The sequence below is a fragment of the Dendrobates tinctorius genome, unplaced genomic scaffold (assembly GCF_039654945.1).
Source record: "Dendrobates tinctorius isolate UK_male_01 unplaced genomic scaffold, ASM3965494v1 ptg000120l, whole genome shotgun sequence".
Classification (NCBI taxonomy): Eukaryota; Metazoa; Chordata; class Amphibia; order Anura; family Dendrobatidae; genus Dendrobates; species Dendrobates tinctorius.
In genome coordinates, this window is record NW_027361788.1 from 6,008,001 (window position 1) to 6,031,859 (window position 23,859).

General features: G+C 41.6%; 1 protein-coding gene across 6 annotated transcripts in view; it reads left to right on the forward strand.

Moving 5' to 3' along the window:
* The window catches only part of NEK6 (NIMA related kinase 6), a 247,120-nt gene that overhangs the window by 190,369 nt on the left and 32,892 nt on the right, over nt 1–23,859 (forward strand). For all 6 annotated transcript variants that reach the window (XM_073590703.1, XM_073590702.1, XM_073590708.1 and 3 more), the window contains one exon: nt 1,400–1,507. In XM_073590703.1, the coding sequence (XP_073446804.1) occupies nt 1,400–1,507 (108 nt within the window). The remainder of the gene's footprint in view (nt 1–1,399; nt 1,508–23,859) is intronic.

A 23,859-nucleotide genomic window follows, 5' to 3' on the forward strand; every position in this document is an offset into this window, starting at 1 on the left:
GTTTTAAGCAGGTGTGGAAAAAATGTTGCAAAGTTAGAATACTTTAAAAAACAAGTGTTAATAGTTTATTTTCATCATTCAACAAAAAGCAAAGCGCAAATAAACAAAAGAGAAATGTAAAATCAATATTTGGTGAATGCCCTTTGTTTCACTGTTTGAGATCATTCTCATTTTGCATTTTTTTTCTACACCTTCCTAAAACTTTTGTACAGTACTGTATATTAGTTTAGAGCTGATCCAAACTGATTATTACATAATTAAACGAAGGATCATTTTAGCATAATTGTCTAATAAGGAAGTCAGCCATGTTTTGAAATTTTTTTTTCTCGTAGTCCCTAGACCACGAGACATATTTTCGTAAGGGTATGTGCATGTGATGCCTTTTTCTGGTGGTTGAGCCTGTTGAGTTTTTCAGGACTGTTCAGAAGCCGGTGTTTCTTTTTTATTTTTTTCCTGGGGCATGTTTTTTTTTTTTTTTTAACTTTTTGTGTTGTTTTTTCTGTATAATTTTGACTCGATGAGTTTTTTTAAAATGTTTTTTCCATCATTTTTATGGATTTTTTAGCTGGTGTTCTGTAGTCATTTTTTGTGTTGTTTTTTTTTTTTTAAACTCCAGTGAACAATGAAGAAACTACTTGCGCTTTTTCAAGCGAAAACACTGGGCAAAAGATGCCCAGGCATTTTCTGTACCTTCCCTGTGACTTGTAAAGTACAGAATGTCTTGAGTGCAGAAGACTCCTGAAGAATGGTCAGGTCACTTCTTTTAATCACTTGTCGTCTTTGGAAACCCAAGGTGGTTAAAAGACGCTCCAAAGCTGTGCAGATTTTCATCCTTTTGAGTACATCTTTTAACTACTTCAGGTTTCCAAAGATGCCGAGTGGTTAAAATAAGTGACCTGGCAAATTCTTCAGGCTCTTCTGCTTTTTCAGGGGGTTTTCGGAGCTTAATTCTCCTGAAAAAGACTTTGTATGCACATAGTCTTTGTATGTAGACTTTGTATGCACATAGCCTTCACAGAACATTTTAAGAAACCTCATTCTTTTACAGGTGTCATGGAACGTGTAGCGTCATTTTGAGTGACTACTATGGACTAGACTGTTTGGCTGTATCTGTGTAATGATTGTTGACCAGATGATCATTCACTCAACTGTTGTTCAACCATTATTAGTCTACTTGTATCTAATGTATACGGCAACCTATACTGCTGCATGGAAGTCATTTATTGATCTTCTACAACTGCTTCCTATTGTATTGTGCTTTACTGTGTGAATACTTTGAATTCCTTATGTAAGCCAAGCAATCAATATACCTGTGTGTCTTGTAGAAAATTTGATATTACACCTGGTACATGTGTACTGGCACGTATAATCAGATTAATGTCTTATTCTTCCTCCACAGATATAAAGCCTGCTAATGTTTTTATTACGGCTACTGGAGTTGTGAAATTAGGAGATCTTGGGCTTGGTCGGTTCTTCAGTTCCAAAACCACCGCTGCACATTCCTTGGGTACGGTATTTTAATTTTGCAGGCTAAATATTTATCTAGCGGATATTGCACTATGGTTCAAGATTATACACTTGTCAATATATGGCGTCAACGATGCATATCATAATCTCGCAATGAACAAATTCGACATCTAAAAATCGGCGCATATCAGTTTTTTTTGTCCACCTTTGAGGACATTTTTTTCTTAAATGCAAATGTTGCATGAATGAACTGGGAATCCATTGGTCATTCCTATGTAATAGTCTGGCAGATAGTTTGTAACTCTCTTATCTGTTTTTTTCTGACCTACTCTCTGATGTTTTATGACCACAGCCCACATCCATGTTGATACCAAATGGTGCAAAATTTTTAAAAGGTTTCTCCGGGACTTTTATTATTTTTGTGCATAGGCTAAGGTAGTTACTAACTAGCTGCCTATTGTGGCCAGTGCCGATCTCTGCACAGCTTCCAGTAATTCTGTGGCTTCTGGTGACATCGGAGAACAGTTTCTTCTCTTCCCCTCTGCTCCGTTTATGGGGAGTGACTGCCAATATCATACTGATAGACAACCGGCTCCCTACTGCCTAACCGCGAGGAGCGTGCTATGAATCCGCATGGCATCCGCAGTCACGCCCTGTCGGTAGGGCAGACCAGAAGAATTGTTTGAAGGAGCAGAGCAGACCATTGATGTTGGATTGTCCTAGGTACCAAGAGTGTAGAGACATATTTGATTTTATTCATTTTACCGGACACAAAACTACAGTGCAAAAATATACATTCGTAGCCGATAGTGTTGACACCCTTGAAATTCCTTTCTGCGTATTGGAACAACAACAAAATAAAACAGAGGAAAAAAGGCAAATTGGACATAATTTCACACAAAACCCCAGAACTGGTCCGGATAAAATGTTTGGCACCTTTACAAAATTGTGGGTAAACAACTTTGTGATGCTCATTCAAATTCACCTGTGGCAAGTAACAGGTGTAGGCAATATGAAAATCACATCTGAAACCAGATAAAAAGGGGAGAAGCTGACTCAATCTTTGCATTGTGTGTCTCTGTGCCACACTAAGCATAGATAACAGAAAGAGGAGAAGAAAAACTACCTGAGGACTTGAGAACCATAGTTGTTGAACAATGTCAACAATCTTAAAGTTACAGGTCCATCTCCAGAGTTACTTTATCCATATGCAATTAAGGTATAATCACCACTTTATGTAATCGTTTTATTCTAGTTTTAGTAGATCAGTGATCAGAGTTAAATGTAATATTTTTTCTCATGGATGCGTTCTGGTGGGCACTACTGCCTCTCTATGTAGACATGTCGGAGTGAGTAGGATTTCGATACATATTTTTTTTTTTTTTTTTTTTTTTTTTTTACAAAATAAAGAAAAAAAAATTCACATCAAGCTCTATTAAGATCACGTCAGGCGGAATGAGCCCAAAATATGATAGTGTCCACTTAATGATGAGATGTCCTGCGACAGCTGCACTTATTATATTAATGAGAAGGAACTGGGATTCCACAAGTCATAGTCCCTATATCCCCTGCACATCAGTCAGAGCGGTAATCCAGACAGATAGGAAAGGGTAACTCTCTGATGGCTCCTGTAGCTAAGTAAAGGTCTACAGCAATTCGGACATTTATTATCAAGTTTCATAAACCTTATACAGAGACTAAACCAATTACCCACAATAATCATTAGTGATATGTTTATAAACCCTATTTCTTATAACACGTGGACATATAACAAATAATGCTTAATGCTGTCTAACCTCCGCGCTCCTTACCACCCTACAAATAAGGTCTCATACAGACGGCTTTTATGATGGTCCTGATCCCTCCACTTGTTTTACTACCCCTGAGTACTTGTGACCACAATACGGATGATAGATAATGCCCGTAATATGGTCGTCTGATTTGCGCCTGACATTGTTACAAAGATCTTAGTGGAGAAGAGCAGGTTTAGGGCTACCTCGTTGTCATGTCAAAATGGAATTCTCAGTGCCGTCGGAGGAAATGATTCCTAAACACTTATGCTCCATTTGTATAGATTATCTTTTCCCAAATCCATTCCCCATGACCCCCAGACAATACTAAGGAAATCTTGAAAATACGATCTGTCTAGTGGCCGTTACGACTGGATTTGGGAAACACTGGTATAGACCATGTGCATTTCCATGCAATGGAGTACAGGTGTATTTTTCCCAAACCATCGCCACAGATAAGGCAATGGAGACGTGTTGAGATATCAAGCTGCCTTATCCCTAGTCCTGTCCACTCTGGCTTGATTGATGCCTTTGAAGACAGATCACATCATCCCAAGCCCTGTCCACGAGGACCTCAGCCAAGACAGATTGGGCAGGATGAAGTAAAGGTCAAAAGAACTTCAAGGCGAAGCATTACCACCATCTTTCCTGTAATTAATTTTTATTAAATGAGGCTAATAATCATTGTTTATGAAAGTTCTGTGGGGTAGTAGTGATGGTTGGCAATTTGGTGGCCAAGAGTCACCAGGGAGAGTTTTCACTTTCAAGTTTCATCAGCTCCAATGCCAGCTCTCTGATGGTGCTCCCAGTGATGACATCATGTCTATAACATGCGTGAATTGGGCTCATCAGTATGTGCTGTATTCCTTTTGAATAACCGCTGAGCCCAGTGCTCAGCTGCATCTGTGGTTGTGATGCCACCACTGCAGCATATCCAGATGGATCACCAGGAGTAGCTCCGAGAGTCAGAGAAGATGAGTAAGGCCGGAGACACTAGCAATTTTAAAATCGGTCCAATTTTGTTCATGAAAAGTCATGCAAGTGTCAAGCGTTTTTCATGAGAGTACAATCTGATTTTAAACACCTAGCTAGCATCCGATTTACATCCGATTGAAATGCGATTTTAACATGAGCTTTTATATAGATCAAATCTCTATGTAATTTACAGTTTTCCAAGTGTATGTGTGTATATATATATATATATATATATATATATATATATATATATATATATACACACACACTCACACACTACCATTCAAAAGTTTGGGGTCACCCAGACAATTTTGTGTTTTACATGAAAACTCATACTTTTATTTATCAGATGAGTTGCCAAATGAATTTAAAATCTAGTCCAGACACTGACAAGGGTCGAAAAAAAGATTTTTATTTGAAATAATAATTTTCTCCTTCAAACTTTGCTTTCGTCAAAGAATGCTCTCTTTGCAGCAATTCCAGCATTGCAGACCTTTGGCATTCTAGCAGTTAATTTGTTAATCTGGAGAAATTTCACCCCATGCTTCCAGAAGCCCCTCCCACAAGTTGGTTTGGCTTGATGGGCACTTTTTGCGTACCATACTGTCAAGCTGCTCCCACAACAGCTCAATGGGGTTGAGATCTGGTGACTGCGCTGGCCACTCCATTATAGATAGAATACCAGCTGCCTGCTTCTTCCTTAAATAGTTCTTGCATAATTTGGAGGTGTGCTTTGGGTCATTGTCCTGTTGTAGGATGAAATTGGTTCCAATCAAGCACTCTTGACAGGGTATGGCATGGCGTTGCAAAATGGAGTGATAGCCATCCTTATTCAAAATCCCTTTTACCTTGTGCAAATCTCCCACTTTACTGGCACCAAAGCAATCCCAGACCATCACATTACTTCCACCATGCTTTACAGATGGCGTCAGACACTCTTCCAGCATCTTTTCAGTTGTTCTGCGTCTCACAAATGTTCTTCTGTGTGATCCAAACACCTCAAACTTGGATTCGTCTGTCCATAATGCTTTTTACCAATTTTCCTCTGTCCAATGTCTGTGTTCTTTTGCCCATAGTAATCTTTTCCTTTTATTAGTCAGTCTCAGATATGGCTTTTTCTTTGCCACTCTACCCTGAAGGCCAGCATCCCAGAGTCGCCTCTTCACTGTAGACGTTGACACTGGCGTTTTGCGAGTACTATTTGATGAAGCTACCAGTTGAGGATCTGTGAGGTGTCGATTTCTCAAACTACAGACTCTAATGTACTTGTCTTGTTGCTCAGTTGTGCAGCGGAGCCTCCCACTTCTCTTTCTACTCTGGTTAGAACCTGTTTGTGCTCTCCTTTGAAGGGAGTAGTACACTTCGTTGTATGAAATCTTCAGTTTCTTGGCAATTTCTCACATGGAATAGCCTTCATTTCTAAGAACAAGAATAGACTGTCGAGTTTCACATGAAAGTTATTTTTTTCTGGCCATTTTGAGAGTTTAATAGAACCAACAAATGTAATACTCCAGATTCTCAACTAGCTCAAAGGAAGGTCAGGTTTATATCTTCTTTAATCAGACAAACTGTTTTCAGCTGTGCTAACATACTTGCACAAGGGTTTTCAAGGGTATTCTAACCATCCATTAGCCTTCTTATACAGTTAGCAAACACAAAGTACCATAAGAACACTGGAGTGATGGTTGTTTGAAATGGGCCTCTATACACCTATGAACATATTGCATTACAAGCCAGACGTTTGCAGCTAGAATAGTAATTTACCACATTAACAATGTATAGAGTGTATTTCTGAATCATTTAATGTTAGCTTCATTGGAAAGAACTGTGCTTTTCTTTCAAAAATAAGGAAATTTCTAAGTGACCCTAAACTTTTGAACGGTAGTGTCTGTATATATATTATTATTATTATTATTGCATTTATATAGCGCCATTTATTCCATGGCGCTTTACATGTGAAAAGGGGAAATATAGACAAGTATAGTAAACATGTGTAAGACAAGGGACACACAAGTACATAAGGAGAGGGGACCCTGCCCGTGAGGGCTCACAGTCTACAGGGATGGGTCAGGATACAGTAGGAGAGGGTAGAGCAGGTCATGCTGTGGTTCAGTAGACCGAGGATCATTGCAGGCTGTAGGCTTGTCGGAACAGGTGGGTCTTCAGGTTCTTCTTGAAGGTTTCTGTTGATGGTGAGAGTCTGATATACATGTGTGTATGTATGTATATATATATATATATATATATATACAGTCATGGCCAAAAGTATTGACACCCCTGCAATTCTGTCAGATAATACTCAGTTTCTTCCTGAAAATGATTGCAAACACAAATTCTTTGGTATTATTATCTTCATTTAATTTGTCTTAAATGAAAAAACACAAAAAGAATTGTCCTAAAGCCAAATTGAATATAATTCCACACCAAAAATAAAAAAGAGGTTGGACAAAAGTATTGGCACTGTTCGAAAAATCACGTGATGCTTCTCTAATTTGTGTAATTAACAGCACCTGTAACTTACCTGTGGCACCTAACAGGTGTTGACAATAACTAAATCACACTTGCAGCCAGTTGACATGGATTAAAGTTGACTCAACCTCTGTCCTGTGTCCTTGTGTGTACCACATTGAGCATGGAGAAAAGAAAGAAGACCAAAGAACTGTCTGAGGACTTGAGAAACCAAATTGTGAGGAAGCATGAGCAATCTCAAGGCTACAAGTCCATCTCCAAAGACCTGAATGTTCCTGTGTCTACCGTGCGCAGTGTCATCAAGAAGTTTAAAGCCCATAGCACTGTGGCTAACCTCCCTAGATGTGGACGGAAAAGAAAAATTGACAAGAGATTTCAACGCAAGATTGTGCGGATGTTGGATAAAGAACCTCAACTAACATCCAAACAAGTTCAAGCTGCCCTGCAGTCCGAGGGTACAACAGTGTCAACCCGTACTATCCGTCGGCGTCTGAATGAAAAAGGACTGTATGGTAGGAGACCCAGGAAGACCCCACTTCTTACCCCGAGACATAAAAAAGCCAGGCTGGAGTTTGCCAAAACTTACCTGAAAAAGCCTAAAACATTTTGGAAGAATGTTCTCTGGTCAGATGAGACAAAAGTAGAGCTTTTAGGGCAAAAGCATCAACATAGAGTTTACAGGAGAAAAAAGAGACATTCAAAGAAAAGTACACAGTCCCTACAGTCAAACATGGCGGAGGTTCCCTGATGTTTTGGGGTTGCTTTGCTGCCTCTGGCACTGGACTGCTTGACCGTGTGCATGGCATTATGAAGTCAGAAGACTACCAACAAATTTTGCAGCATAATTTAGAGCCCAGTGTGAGAAATACTTTTGTCCGGCCCATTTTTGGAGTTTTGTGTGAAATGATCAATGTTTTGCTTTTTGCTTCATTCTCTTTTGTGTTTTTTCATTTAAGACAAATTAAATGAAGATAATAATACCAAAGAATTTGTGTTTGCAATCATTTTCAGGAAGAAACTGAATATTATCTGACAGAATTGCAGGGGTGTCAATACTTTTGGCCATGACTGTGTGTATATATATATTGGTGCAGTGACCACTATGTCCGCTAGGGGGTGCTGTGTGAATGTCCCCGGAGAAAGGATGAATGGCAGAATACGGAATGGCCGTTATGTATCTCAAAGTGGGTGGCTTTGGGATGGAGACTTATGTGTTGATCAGCAGTGATACTGCTGAGGTGTTGTTTCAATGTGTAAGGGAGAAGTCTCCAGGTAACTAGAGAGATGGACGAACCTGGTTACCTACAAACCCACCCAGGGGGTGTGTTTAAAGCACTATTGTAAAGAGTGTGTAAAGGCTTGAAGGACCTGTGATGAGGTCAAAGTCATGTGACCCGGTGGTCGTGGCTACAGACCATATAAGGTAACCAGAGTAGGTCACATGAGAGAGAGCGCATGGATCTGATTGGGCCATGTGAAAGGTCCCGGCAGGCCTATGTGGAGGAAGATGTGCTACCTTCCTGAACACCACGTGCTGAGGCTGCTGACCCGGTGAGGCCTATGGATATTGGCTGTATGTGAGGACGGATAAGCCTCCTGTATTTGCTGAGGCTCCAGGACTGAGCCTGAAACAATGGACACTTATACTTGCTTTCGCCTGAGCTAAAGGCTATTCCTTATGTTACGTGCTGGTTTATGGGTTATGGAGCAATAAACCCTATGAACTTTTAAAGGAACGTGCCTCCTGATTGACTCCCGTTGCTCCTGAGCGAGTTGAATCCCTGCAATATATATATATCCTACCTGGAAATTTTCAACCTTTTCCCACATATCATGCTTCAAACATAAAGATGCCAAATGTAAATTTTTGGTGAAGAATCAACAAGTGGGACACAATTGTGAAGTTGAACGAAATTTATTGGTTATTTTACATTTTTGAGGAAATTTAAAAACTGAAAAGTGGGGCGTGCAATATTATTCAGTCCCTTCAACTTAATACTTTGTTGCGCCACCTTTTGCTGCGATTACAGCTGCAAGTCGCTTGGGGTATGTCTCTATCAGTTTTGTACATCGAGAGACTGAAATTCTTGCCCATTCTATCTTGGCAAACAGCTCGAGCTCGGTGAGGTTTGATGGAGATCGTTTGTGAACAGCAATTTTCAGCTCTTTACACAGATTCTTGATTGGATTCAGGTCTGGACTTTAACATTCTAACACCTGGATACGTTTATTCGTGAACCATTCCATTGTGGATTTTGCTTTATGTTTGCGATCATTGTCTTGTTGGAAGACAAATCTCCGTCCCAGTCTCAGGTCTTTTGCAGACTCGAACAGGTTTTCTTCATGAATGGTCCGGTATTTGGCTCCATCCATCTTCCCATCAATTTTAACTATCTTTCCTGTCCCTGCTGAAAAAAAGCAGGCCCAAACCATGATGCTGCCACCACCATGTTTGAAAGTGGGGATGGTGTGTTCAGGGTGATGAGCTGTGTTGCCTTTACGTCAAACATATCGTTTGGCATTGTTGCCAAAAGTTCAATTTTGGTTTCATCTGACCAGAGCACCTTCTTCCACGTTTGTGGTGTCTCCCAGGTGGCTTGTTGCAAACTTTAAATGACACTTTTTCTGGATATCTTTGAGAAATGGCTTTCTTCTTGCCACTCTTTCATAAAGGCCAGATTTGTGCAGTGTACGACTGATTGTTGTCCTGTGGACAGACTGTCCCACCTCAGCTGTAGATCTCTGCAGTTCGAGAGTGATCATGGGCCTCTTGGCTGCATCTCAGTCTTCTCCTCATTTGAGATGAAAGTTTAGAGGGATGGCCGGGTCTTGGTAGATTTGCAGTGGTATGATATTCCTTCCATTTCAATATGATCGCTTCCACAGTGCTCCTTGGGATGTTTAAAGTTTTGGAAATCGTTTTGTATCCGAATCCGGCTTTAAACTTCTCCACAACAGTATCACGGACCTGCCTGTTGTGTTCCTTGGTCTAAATGATGCTCTCTGTGCTTCAAACAGAACCCTGAGACTATCACAGAGCAGGTACATTTATACGGAGATTGATTACACACAGGTGGATTATATTTATCATCATTAGTCATTTAGGACAACATTGGATCATTCAGAGATCCACAATGAACTTCTGGAGTGAGTTTGCTGCACTGAAAGTAAAGGGGCCAAATAAAAATTTAAAATAACCAATAAATTTTGTTCAGCTTCACAATTGTGTCCCACTTGTTGTTGATTCTACACCAAAAATTTACATTTGGTATCTTTATGTTTGAAGCATGATATGTGGGAAAAGGTTGAAAAGTTCCAGAGGGCCAAATACTTTTGCAAGGCACTGTGTGTATGTGTGTGTGTGTATATATATATATATATATATATATATATATATATATATATATATATTTACAGTATAATTAGATACAGGTGCTTCTCACAAAATTAGAATATCATCTATCTATAATATATGATATATCTATCATATCAAAAGTTATTTCAGTACAAAAAGTGAAACTCATATATTGTATAGAGTCATTACAGACAGAGTGATCTATTTCAAGTGTTTATTTCTGTTAATGTTGATGATTATGGCTTACAGCCAATGAAAACCCAAAAGTCATTATCTCAGTAAATTAGATTACTGTATAACACCAGCTTGAAAAATGATTTTAGAATCCGAAATGTTGACTTACTGAAATGTATATTCAGTAAATGCACTCAATACTTGGTCGGGGCTCCTTTGGCATCTGTACCAGGGGCCAGGGTGGTAGTCATGACGAGGGATTCCGCGTTTCTGCACACTGGCACCCCGACACGATAATAGTGTCCTGTCAGATGTGTGATGTGTGTGCGCCATGCCAATCACTCACTTGTGAATTAGAGTCCTCCTCAGGTGGCAGCGTCATGGTCTTCTTCAGCAACACGCTATGACCATCAGAGTCCAAGTTCATTTTTAACATAACTTTACTTAGCTCGTCCAGTTTAGTCACAGACACCGCACAGCAATCTTCACACATTATGGACATTCCTTTCCCTGAACTGTCCCTGGTTCTTCTTGTCACCACTTGTTCCTGTACCATATCCTCCGGTACCGCAGCTCCCTGAGTAGCCGAACTAGCTTTTTCCTGGTGTTCCCTGTCCATTTTCTTGATCATGGGCAAAACTCGACAGTCTATCTATTCTTGTTCTTAGAAATGAAGGCTATTCCATGCGAGAAATTGCCAAGAAACTGAAGATTTCCTACAACGGTGTGTACTACTCCCTTCAGAGGAGAGCACAAACAGGCTCTAACCAGAGTAGAAAGAGAAGTGGGAGGCCCCGCTGCACAACTGATCAACAAGACAAGTACATTAGAGTCTGTAGTGAAATCGACGCCTCACAGGTCCTGAACTGGCAGCTTTATTAAATAGTACATGCAAAACGCCAGTGTCAACGTCTACAGTGAAGAAGGACTCCGGGATGCTGGCCTTTAGGGCAGAGTGGTAAAGAAAAAGCCATATCTGAGACTGGCTAATAAAAGGAAAAGATTAATATGGGCAAAGCACACAGACATTGGACAGAGGAAGATTGGAAAAAAGTGTTATGGACAGACGAGTCCAAGTTTGAGGTGTTTGGATCACACAAAAGAACATTTGTGAAACGCAGAACAACTGAAAAGATGTTGGAAGAGTGCCTGACGCCATCTGTCAAGCATGGCGGAGGTAATGTGATGGTCTGGGGTTGCTTTGGTGCTGGTAAAGTGGGAGACTTGTACAAGGTAAAAGGGATTTTGAATAAGGAAGGCTATCACTCCTTTTTGCAATGCCATACCCTATGGACAGCATTTGATTGGAGCCAATTTCATCCTACAACAGGACAATGACTTAAAGCACACCTCCAAATTATGCAAGAACTATTTAGGAAAGATGCAGGCAGCTGGTATTCTAGCTGTAATGGAGTGGCCAGCGCAGTCACCAGATCTCAACCCCATTGAGTGGTTGTGGGAGCTGCTTGACTGTATAGTACGCAAAAAGTGCCCATCAAGCCAAACCAACTTGTGGGAGGGGCTTCTTGAAGCATGGGGTGAAATTTCTCCAGATTACCAAATTAACTACTAGAATACCAAAGGTCTGCAATGCTGTAATTGCTGCAAAGGGAGCATTCTTTGACAAAAGCAAAGTTTGAAGGAGAAAATTATTATTTCAAATAAAAATCTTTTTTTCGAACCTTATCAATAACTGGACTAGATTTTAAATTCATTCCGCAACTCATTTGATTAATAAAAGTATGAGTTTTCATGGAAAACACAAAATTGTCTGGGTGACCCCAAAATTTGGAATGCTAGTGTATATATAACTTACAGTTTATGAACATAAGTACACTGTTTGACATTAATACAGAATAAGACAATATCACATGATGCTTCACTTTACATGTAAAACGTACCTGCTTTATTAGGAAAGCATGCAATGGAATGTCTTTTTGACTCCTTTTCATTACTAACCTCTCGGCTTGATGTCAGCTGACAATACAAAAGTGACATCCCCCCTCCCACAACTATCACCCCACTTGCCACCGCACCAGGGCAAGTGGTAAGAGTGAGGCTAAGTCATAGATTTGGTGCATCTTATGGATGCGCCATTTCTGGGGCAGTTGAGAGATGATATTTTAGTCTTGTAGTGGAACAACATCCATGGCCTCTTCCCTAGGCTGTTAATATCAGCCCGCAGCTGTCTGCTTAGCTGGTTATTAAATATAGGGCTGGCTACTCTACGTCAGTTTTTAGGGGAATTCCCTATTTTAACAACCAGTAAGGGCTTAGTTTTCAGCTGTGAGCTGATATTAATTGCCTGGTTAGCTCCAAGGGTATTACGCCTTCCCAGGCAATAAACACCTGCCTGCAGCTGTCCGCTTTCCCTCAGCTGGTTAATAAAATTTTGTGGGATCGCACATGTATAGTATCGCACTATACATGTATAGTAAGCTAGATCCTACACTCAACAAATGGAGTACATACGTCCAAAAGTATGAAAATATCAAAATAATTATATTAAAAATATATATCCACATAAAACAGCCCCCCAAGGAAGCCCAGGCGAAATGCACGTTGGGGCTGCAATAGGACATAGAAATTTACAGCTAATTATGCGTAAGACTTATCTATCCTCACTAAGACCTTTATCACTATGATTTATATGAAAGCGCTATTGATTTAATGGCTACTTTGCATTTCACTGCTAATTCCCCTATTTGCACTTTACATGCACTTTTTGGGATTCATTTGCTATTGGGTCCTTTTTCATGCAAATTCCTAGTGGGTTTTGTTTGTTTATGCCCAGGCTGCTACACTCATTTTTCGTGTCCTTCATTCATGAGCTTTTTGAAGTACGCTTTGTTTGTTTGAGTCTGTATACTACTATATTTTGTGTTTTATGTGGATATATATTTTTAATAAAATTATTTTGATATTTTCATACTTTTGGACATATGTACTCCGTTTGTTCAGTGTAGGATCTATATTGATTGGAGTGTCCGGTTCATATTCTTTGTGTCCGTGGAAAAATGCATTTGTCTATTTCTATACAGTGACATGTATCAGAGGAAATTGTTCTTATGTATAGTAAGCTGCACAAGCACTGTACTAATTATATACGTGTCTGACATCTATATAGCTATCTATTCTATGTGTATTTATCTATTCTATCTATTCTGTCGGTGCATGCTATGATTTTACTGTATGCAGCAGATGAATTGCCAGTTTTTCGAAGGAGATTGGTGTGTAAAAATCGGATGGCACAAGCGTGGTCCGAGTGCCGTGTGATTTTTTTTTTTTTTTTTTTTTATATGATATCGGCACCCATTTACTTTTATTGCTTACTTAATGCAATCCAATTTCCGATTACAATCGCAGCATGCTAAATTCCAGTCCGATCGTGATCCAATCCAAGCTGGAAAAAAAAATCACAGATAAACGCCCAATGATAGCATAACATTGGTCCGAATGCAATACGATTTTTAATCGGAGTGCATTCATCCGAATTCATCGCAAGTGGGAATGAGCCCTAATGCTGATTTTATTATTTTTAGCTAGTGCAAGCCTCTTGGATGGAAAACCTTTGTAATATCTTGGTAATCCTGCGTTGCCCACACAGGACATTTCATCATTGAGGTCTAATAAGTGATTTGTGAATCAACCCATGACCTACGAGGACCCAAATATCGAGTGATGGGATCCAAATGGGGTCTTCTACTGCATCTCTGCGGACCAAAAATGTCAGTGCCCCATCAGAGGATCCTCTGATTCCCCGTTGGGTCAGTCTGACCCTAACTAAATACGGCATTTTTACCTCTAAAGGAAATGATTAAAGGAAAAATGGCAATTGTAAAGACTAAAAAGTTTTTTTTTTATTTTTTTTTTTTATATATGAAGGTTACTTGGCTGTAACCCAGATTACCATTCGATAATGGGAACGAGAGAAGTTAGCAAATTTTGCATCAAAATTTTCCAGGGGTTGCGGTTGTTATATGCAAAAGTACAAGCAACCGATATCCGCATCTGATGGAAGCAAATTAATCATTTTGTAATGGCAATATGGCATCTGAAATCAGGGCTTACAGTCATTTACTGTAATTACCCCAGAAAAGATCATAATGCCCCACGGGGAGCAATTATGTACCGGTAAGCTGTGAGCCACTCTCGGAGAACATAGGGATACATGTGTTGTGTCGGGCTTATCTGTCGTCAGCCCAGTGTCGCCTGCCCCTCCGCTTACATGTTGAACAGTGGTAGCATGCAGACATTTGTCCATCATGTGTGCTAATCCCTCTCATAAATATGGATGTTATTGGACTAATGAGCATCAGTCTTGTCAGCCAGTTCTTTCTTTCCTCGCTGATCCCATACACATTCCGAGAAGCTCAGCCTCCCCCAGACTTGGATCAGTGAGCATGGAGTCCCCCCACAAATCCAGTGCTCTCCCATGGGCTCTCTGATCTACCTAGGGGTTTTTGTTTTTTTTCTTCTTCCTGGAAATGTAACATTCGTTATGCTACAGTAGCTTTGTGCTGCAACCACTATTATTTGCCTGGTTGAATCTGACATTTGCTTTTCCACACATAACATGGTCAGTTTGTTCTTGTATATAATGATGTTGTAGAAGGCAGAATAATCGCAAATCTCTGAGACGGAGGCAGTGGTGACAAATGTTTATTCTGCTACAGAGACGTGTACTATAGGGGAAGACATTGTATTATCACTTTCATCTTGCTCCTCCACGCTCAATAGGCATTTTCTCTAGGTGTAATTGTGGTCAAGGAAATGTTCACGATTTTACTGTGTTATTGGATAAATTATTATTAATACATTAGGACTAATGGTTTGCATTATAAACAGATATCTGTACATATGTATATACTAGATGGAGGACCGATGCTATCACTTTGGGAGGGCGGTGATGTCACGATGGGGGCAGACTTTGCAGCGTTGAGAATCTCTCCCCCCATGTGCTCATCCACCTATCCACTCTCTCTTTCCCTATGTGCTGACTTCTCCCGTCTGTGCTCTCTTCTTTGACCTGTCTACTCCATGAGCTATCCCCCTTGTCTGCGGTCTCTCTCCTTCCTGTGCTGTGTTCTCCCCTCATGTGCTGTCCCGTTTGAGCTGCCTCCCCCTTGCTCTGTCTCTCTCACCCTTGTGTCTGACCATGTACACAACATACCACAGCTCCTGGGCAGCGGAGGAAGCAAAAGACAATACTGACACTACAGGAGGAGATCGCAGAGGATACATTTTGTGAGGTAAAATATTGTTTAAAAACAGTCAGTGAAATAATTTACCTCACAAAATGAATCCTCTGTGATCCCCTGCTGTAATGTCAGTATTGTCTTTTGCTTTCTCCCCTGCACAGGAGATGTGGTATGCTCCGTACACGGTCAGACACAGATAATTTTTAAAATGAACTTTCGTTTGTGGGAAAACCCCTTGAGGCTGTGTGCACACGCTGCGGATTTTGCTGCGGTTCCCCAGCGGTTTTGGCCGCTGCGGACCCGCAGCAGTTTCTGCTGCGTTGTACAGTACCATGATTCCCTATGGGAATCAAAAACCGCAATGCAGACGGTGCGGAATTTTCCGCGCGGATTATCTGCGGTTTTCAATCCGCAGAAAGAATTGACATATCAATTCTTTCTGCGGATTCCGCTGCGGTTTGCCATCTCCTCCATTGAGGAGATGAAAAACCGCAGGGCAATCCGCAGGTGAAACCGCAGGTCTTTTGACCTGCGGTTTCACCTGCAGATTTTACAAAATCCGCGCTGATGAATCCGCACCTAATCCGCAGCGTGTGCACACAGCCTTAATGTGACCGTCTTCCTCTGCCTGTAGACACGTCGCGCATTTGCCGCCAGGATCAGTCAAATGATTCACTGCGCCTGTACGGAATTTGCGCAGGCGTAGTGTGACTATGTTCCGCTGGTGGTACCGCGTAAGAGGCTGCGTGAGTCTGTTTGTGTGTGTGGTTCGTATGGCGTATAGAGTGTGTGGTGCGACGGTGTTGCGCTGGTAGTACAGCGCAATAGGCTGGTACCAGCAGCAGTTTCCATATTAAGACACCCATCACTTGGATGTTCCCAGTATGGTGGTCGGTAAACTTCCGCTTGGAATTCTGGGTGACATCTGGACATAACAGGAAATGAAAACATTACGTGGCAAATATATATATATATATATATATATATATATATATATAAAGCTCAATGTGGGTATGTATGTGTGTATGTATGTCTGTGTGTGTGTATGTCCGGAATTGGCATCCGCACCGTCACAGCTACAGCCACAAAGTTTGGCACAGTCACACGTCTGGACCCCGAGAGCGTCATAGGCTATGTTGTGAGGCAAAATTTTAACCCCGCGCATTCCAATTCACCAAGCAATTTTGCCCCTATCTACATAATGGGGAAAAAGTGTACAGTTGTGGCCAAAAGTATTGACATCCCTGCAATTCTGTCAGATAATACTCAGTTTCTTCCTGAAAATGATTGCAAACACAAATTATTTGGTATTATTATCTTCATTTAATTTGTCTTAAATGAAAAAACACAAAAGAAAATGAGGCAAAACATTGATCATTTCACACAAAACTCAAAAAATGGGCCAGACAAAAGTATTGGCACCCTCAGCCTAATACTTGGCTGCACAACCTTTAGCCAAAATAACTGCGACCAACCTCTTCCGGTAACCACCAATGAGTTTCTTACAATGCTCTGCTGGAATTTTAGACCATTCTTCTTTGGCAAACTGCTCCAGGTCCCTGATATTTGAAGGGTGCCTTCTCCAAACTGCCATTTTTAGATCTCTCCACAGGTGTTCTATGGGATTCAGGTCTGGACTCATTGCTGGCCATCTTAGAAGTCTCCAGTGCTTTCTCTCAAACCATTTTCTAGTGCTTTTTGAATTGTGTTTGGGGTCATTGTCCTGCTGGAAGACCCATGACCTCTGAGGGAGACCCAGTTTTCTCACACTGGGCCCTACATTATGCTGCAAAATTTGTTGGTAGTCTTCATACTTCATAATGCCATGCACACGGTCAAGCAGTCCAGTGCCAGAGGCAGCAAAGCAACCCTAAAACATCAGGGAACCTCCGCCATGTTTGACTGTAGTGGCATTTCTTTGAATGCCTCTTTTTTTCTCTTGTAAACTCTATGTTGATGCCTTTGCCCAAAAAGCTCTACTTTTGTCTCATCTGACCAGAGAACATTCTTCCAAAGCGTTTTAGGCTTTTTCAGGTAAGTTTTGGCAAACTCCAGCCTGGCTTTTTTATGTCTCGGGGTAAGAAGTGGGGTCATCCTGGGTCTCCTACCATACAGTCCCTTTTCATTCAGACGCCGACGGATAGTACGGGTTGACACTGTTGTACCCTCGGACTGCAGGGCAGCTTGAACTTGTTTGGATGTTAGTCGAGGTTCTTTATCCAACATCCGCACAATCTTGCGTTGAAATCTCTTGTCAATTTTTCTTTTCCGTTCACATCTAGGGAGGTTAGCCACAGTGCTATGGGCTTTAAACTTCTTGATGACACTGCGCACGGTAGACACAGGAACATTCAGGTCTTTGGAGATGGACTTGTAGCCTTGAGATTGCTCATGCTTCCTCACAATTTGGTTTCTCAAGTCCTCAGACAGTTCTTTGGTCTTCTTTCTTTTCTCCATGCTCAGTGTGGTACACACAAGGACACAGGACAGAGGTTGAGTCAACTTTAATCCATGTCAACTGGCTGCAAGTGTGATTTAGATATTGCCAACACCTGTTAGGTGCCACAGGTAAGTTACAGGTGCTGTTAATTACATAAATTAGAGAAGCATCACATGATTTTTCAAATAGTGCCAATACTTTTGTCCACCCTCTTTTTATGTTTGGTGTGGAATTATATCCAATTTGGCTTTAGGACAATTCTTTTTGTGTTTTTTCATTTAAGACAAATTAAATGAAGATAATAATAACAAAGAATTTGTGTTTGCAATCATTTTCAGGAAGAAACTGAGTATTATCTGACAGAATTGCAGGGGTGTCAATACTTTTGGCCACAACTGTATGTATGTATTGGCATCTGAACCGTCGTAGCTACAGCCAGAAAATTTTGCACAGTCACACGTCTGGACCCCGAGAGCGTCATAGGCTATGTTGTGAGGCGAAATTTTAACCCCGCGCGTTCCAATTCTCACCAAATAATTTTGCCCCTATCTACATAATGGGGAAAAAGTGAAAGGAAAAGTGTTGGAGGCAAACTGACAGCTGCCAGATGTGAACAAGGAGGACCTAAAGAATGAGAGCGATGGCGCCAAAGTGTATATGCCATACAGTTGCTAAGGTGGGGCCCTGACATGGGATACTCACCACACACGGGGATATGAGCACACACACAAAATGCGCCACACACTACCACTTGCTTCAACACATATACCACCCTCAGCACACATTTCACCACACATGCACCAACCTCGCCACATAAAAGTCGAAACACAAAAGTCGCCACTCAAAACTCGCCACGCTGTCCCAGAGCTGTTTAAAAGATGAAAAATGAGCTGTGATTAGTTGCTATCAGCAACAGTTTTCTTTGTAGACAGTTGTGGTAACTGAGGACTATTATTCTTATCATTTCTATTGTGTTATCGTCCTTCTGTAAAGCTGGAAATAACACAATTTATTACCGTGCCGACACAGACCACCCACTGACACAGACTGCATGGGGAGCCCAGTATCACACTGGATAGGATTAGATACACGGCTCAGCAGTCAGTAGCACACAGGATATGATTAGATACCCAGCTCAGCAGTCAGTATCACACAAGAGAGGATTAGATACACAGCTCAGCAGACAGTATCACACAGAATAGGATTAGATACGCGGCTCAGCAGTCAGTATCACACAGGATAGGATTAGATGCACGGTCTTTATGTGCAATATAATCATTATAATTTGTTATAACTAACCATAGTTGGTTACTATGCCCAGGCAGTGCCGGGCTCTTCAGCTAGTGTGTGTGTGTGTGTATATATATATATATATATATATATATATATATATATATATATACACACACACACATATACTCGTATATGTATGTATATACCTATCTATCTACACTCACTGGCCACTTTATTAGGTACACCTGTCCAACTGTGTGTTAAGACTTAATTTCTAATCAGCCAATCACATGGCGGCAACTCAGTGCATTTAGGCATGTAGACATGGTCAAGACAATCTCCTGCAGTTCAAACCGAGCATCAGTATGGGGAAGAAAGGTGATTTGAGTGCCTTTGAACGTGGCATGATTGTTGGTGCCAGAAGGGCTGGTCTGAGAATTTCAGAAACTGCTGATCTACTGGGATTTTCACGCACAACCATCTCTAGGGTTTACAGAGAATGGTCCGAAAAAGAAAAAAAATCCAGTGAGCGGCAGTTCTGTGGCCGGAAATGCCATGTTGATGCCAGAGGTCAGAGGAGAATGGGCAGACTGGTTCGAGCTGATAGAAAGGCAACAGTGACTCAAATTGCCACCCGTTACAACCAAGGTAGGCAGAAGAGCATCTCTGAACGCACAGTGCGTCGAACTTTGAGGCAGATGGGCTACAGCAGCAGAAGACCACACTGGGTACCACTCCTCTCAGCTAAGAACAGGAAACTGAGGCTACAATTTGCACAAGCTCATCGAAATTGGACAGTAGAAGATTGGAAAAACGTTGCCTGGTCTGATGAGTCTCGATTTCTGCTGCGACATTCGGATGGTAGGGTCAGAATTTGGCGTAAACAACATGAAAGCATGGATCCATCCTGCCTTGTATCAACGGTTCAGGCTGGTGGTGGTGGTGTCATGGTGTGGGGAATTTTTTCTGGGCACTCTTTGGGCCCCTTGGTACCAATTGAGCATCGTTGCAACGCCACAGCCTACCTGAGTATTGTTTCTGACCATGTCCATCCCTTTATGACCACAATGTACCCAACATCTGATGGCTACTTTCAGCAGGATAATGCGCCATGTCATAAAGCTCGAATCATCTCAGATTGGTTTCTTGAACATGACAATGAGTTTACTGTACTCAAATGGCCTCCTCAGTCACCAGATCTCAATCCAATAGAGCATCTTTGGGATGTGGTGGAACGGGAGATTCGCATCAGGGATGTGCAGCCGACAAATCTGCGCCAACTGTGTGATGCCATCATGTCAATATGGTCCAAAATCTCTGAGGAATGCTTCCAGCACCTTGTTGAATCTCTGCCACGAAGAATTGAGGCAGTTCTGAAGGCAAAAGGGGGTCCAACCCCTTACTAGCATGGTGTACCTAATAAAGTGGCCAGTGAGTGTATATATATATATATATATGTGTATGTATATATGTCCAGATATCTGTAATATAACACAGGCCATTAGTCCTAACATATTAATATTTATATATGTATATATTTATAGATATATCTATCTATACATATATGTAGAATATATATACACCGTATATTCGTGTGTATAAGCCAAGATTTTTAGCCCATTTTTGGGGGCTGAAAGTCCCCCTGTCAGGAACACCGCACTGCACTTGCTCACTGAGCACAAAAACGGTGCTTAAAGATACCTGTGGAGCTGGGCAGCAGCGGTGAAGATGCGTGCTTCAGAATAACAGGGCCTGAAGCATGTGACTGCTGGGGGCATGGCCTAAGCTCCACAGAGCTAGGAGCTGAAGGAAAACTCCTAGAAAGGTAACTGCGGAACTAGTTACCAAGGGGCATAGGCAGAGACGTAAACAGATTAAGCCGGGGTCAAAGCACGAGATAGCACAACAATACCAAAGGGTTAGACAGAACGGATAGTCAGGACGTAGCAATAGATCAGAAAGCGAGAACGGGCAATAGACGGTACAGTAGGGACAAACTGTAACTGAGTAACGATAGCCAAGCCAGGAGGTCAGAACCGGAGAAGACGATAGTACCAAAACGTGAGACAGAGAACAGAGTGAGGGGACAGTCCGGGTCATACACGGGAATAAAACAAGCAATGCAGTATGCAAGCACATCAGGGGTCAGACACACAGCCAGAATAACAGTATAGCTGACAAGGAATCCTAGTCTGGAGTGAGTATAAATACCCCTCCCAGATCCAAAGAGAGGCCGGCAAAAGTTAACCCTGTGAGAACAGGACATAAACCATGACAAGCCCCCCCCCCTCTCGGCTTATACACGAGTCGCATATGCCCGCTCTGTCCTCTGCGTCCTCTGTCAGTGACGTTTAGGGAGCAGAGGGAGCGATGACGTAGTTAGTGCGTGCCGCACCCTCTGCCTGAACGTCACTGACAGAGGACCCGGAAGCCATAGCGGGCGCAGCGATGGACCGGGGTCAGGTGAATATCGCAGATGCCGGGGGCCTGAGCCAGCGGTGACACTGGCACCTGTCCCCCAGCGACGGACAGGTGAGTGTGTCATATTTTTTTTTAAATGGCAGCAGCATATGGGGCCTGTTCTATGGAGCATCTTATGGAGGAGGTATAATCTATGGAGCATCTTATGAGAGCATAATGTATGGAGCATCTTATGGGGGCATAATCTATGGAGCATCTTATGGGGCCATAATCTATGGAGCATTTTATGGGGGCATAATCTATGGAACATTTTAAGGGGGCATAACCTATGGAGCATTTTATGAGGGCATAACCTATGGAGCATTTTATGAGGGCATAACCTATGGAGCATTTTATGGGGGCAGAATCTGTGGACCATCTTATGGGGCATAATCTGTGAACCATCTTATGGGGCATAATCTGTGGACCATCTTATGGGGCATAATCTGTGGAGCATTTTATGGGGCATAATCTATGGATCATTTTATGGGGCATAATCTATGGATCATTTTATGGGGCATAATCTATGGATCATTTTATGGGGCATACTCTATGGAGCTTCTTATGGGGGCATAATCTATGGAGCATTTTATGGGGCCATAACCGTTGTGGAGCAGCATATGGGGCATATTATTCTATGTAGCATCTTATGGGGCCATTATTAACCTTTGTGCAGCATTATATGGGGTGTATTTTATATGAAGCATCTTATGGGGCCATCATAAACTGTATGGAGCATTATATGGGGCTCCTGATTCAATATGGATATTCAAAAATATTTAACCTACTGATGTCTCAATTAATTTTACTTTTATTGGTATCTATTTTTATTTTTGAAATTTACCAGTAGCTGCTGAATTTTCCACCCTAGGCTTATATGCGAGTCAATAAGTTTTCCCATTTTTTGGGGGGTGGTAAAATTAGGTGGGTCGGCTTATACACAAGTATATACGGTGTGTGTATGTGTGTGTATGTATGTATGTATATATGTATAAGAGCTCACAGTGCATGTCAGACCATATGAGAATCATGAGGTCAAAGAAACTGGCCAAGCGGCTCAGAGACAGAATTGTGGCAAGGCACAGATGTGGCCAATGTTACAAAAAAATTTCTGCAGTACTCAAGGTTCCTAAGAGCACAGTGGCCTCCATAATCCTTAAATGGAAGAAGTTTGGGACCACCAGAAGTCTTCCTAGACCTGGCTGTCCAGCCAAACTGAGCAATCATGGGAGAAGAGCCTTGGTGAGAGAGGTAAAGAAAAACCCCAAGATCGCTGTGGCTGAGCTCCACAGATGCAGTAGGGAGATGGGATAAAGTTCCACAAAGTCAACTATCACTGCAGCCCTCCACCAGTCGGGCTTTTATGGCAGAGTGGTCCAACGGAAGCCTCTCCTCAGTGCAAGACATATGAAAGCCTGCATAGAGTTTGCTAAAAAAACACATGAAGGACTGACAGACTGAGAAATGAGATTCTCTGGTCTGATGAAATGAAGATAGAACTTTTAGTGATAATTCTAAGCGGTATGTGTGGAGAAAACCATGCTGTGCTCATCACCTGAAAAATACAATCCCAACAGTGAAACAAGGTGGTGGCAGCATCATCCTATGGGGGTGTTTTTCAGCTGCAGGGACAGGACGACCGATTGCCATTGAAGGAAACATGAATGTGGCCAAGTACAGATATATCCTGGATGAAAACCTCTTCCAGAGAGCTCTGCACCTCGGACTTGACTGAAGGCTCACCTTCCAACAAGACAATGACCCTAAGCACACAGCTAAAATAGCAAAGGAGTGGCTTCAGAACAATTCTGTGACCATTCTTGACTGGCCCAACCAGAGCCCTGACCTAAACCCAATTGAGCATCTCTGGAGAGTCCTGAAAATGGCTGTCCACCAACGTTCACCATCCAACCTGACGGAACTGGAGAGGATCTGCAAGGAAGAATGGCAGAGGATCCCCAAATCCAAGTGTGAAAAACTTGTTAGATCATTCCCAAGAAGACTAATGGCTGTACTAGCTCAAAAGGGTGCTTCTACTCAATACTGAGCAAAGGGTCTGAATACTTATGACCATGTGATATTTCAGTTTTACTTTTTTTAATACATTTGCAAAAATTTCTACATTTCGGTTTTTTTTTCAGTCAGGATGGGGTGCAGAGTGTACATTACTGAGAAAAAAAATGAACTCTTTTGAATTTACCAAATGGCTGCAATGAAACAAAGTGTGAAAAATGTAAAGGGGGTCTGAATACTTTCTGTAACCACGTAACCACTGTGTACATATGTGTATGTATA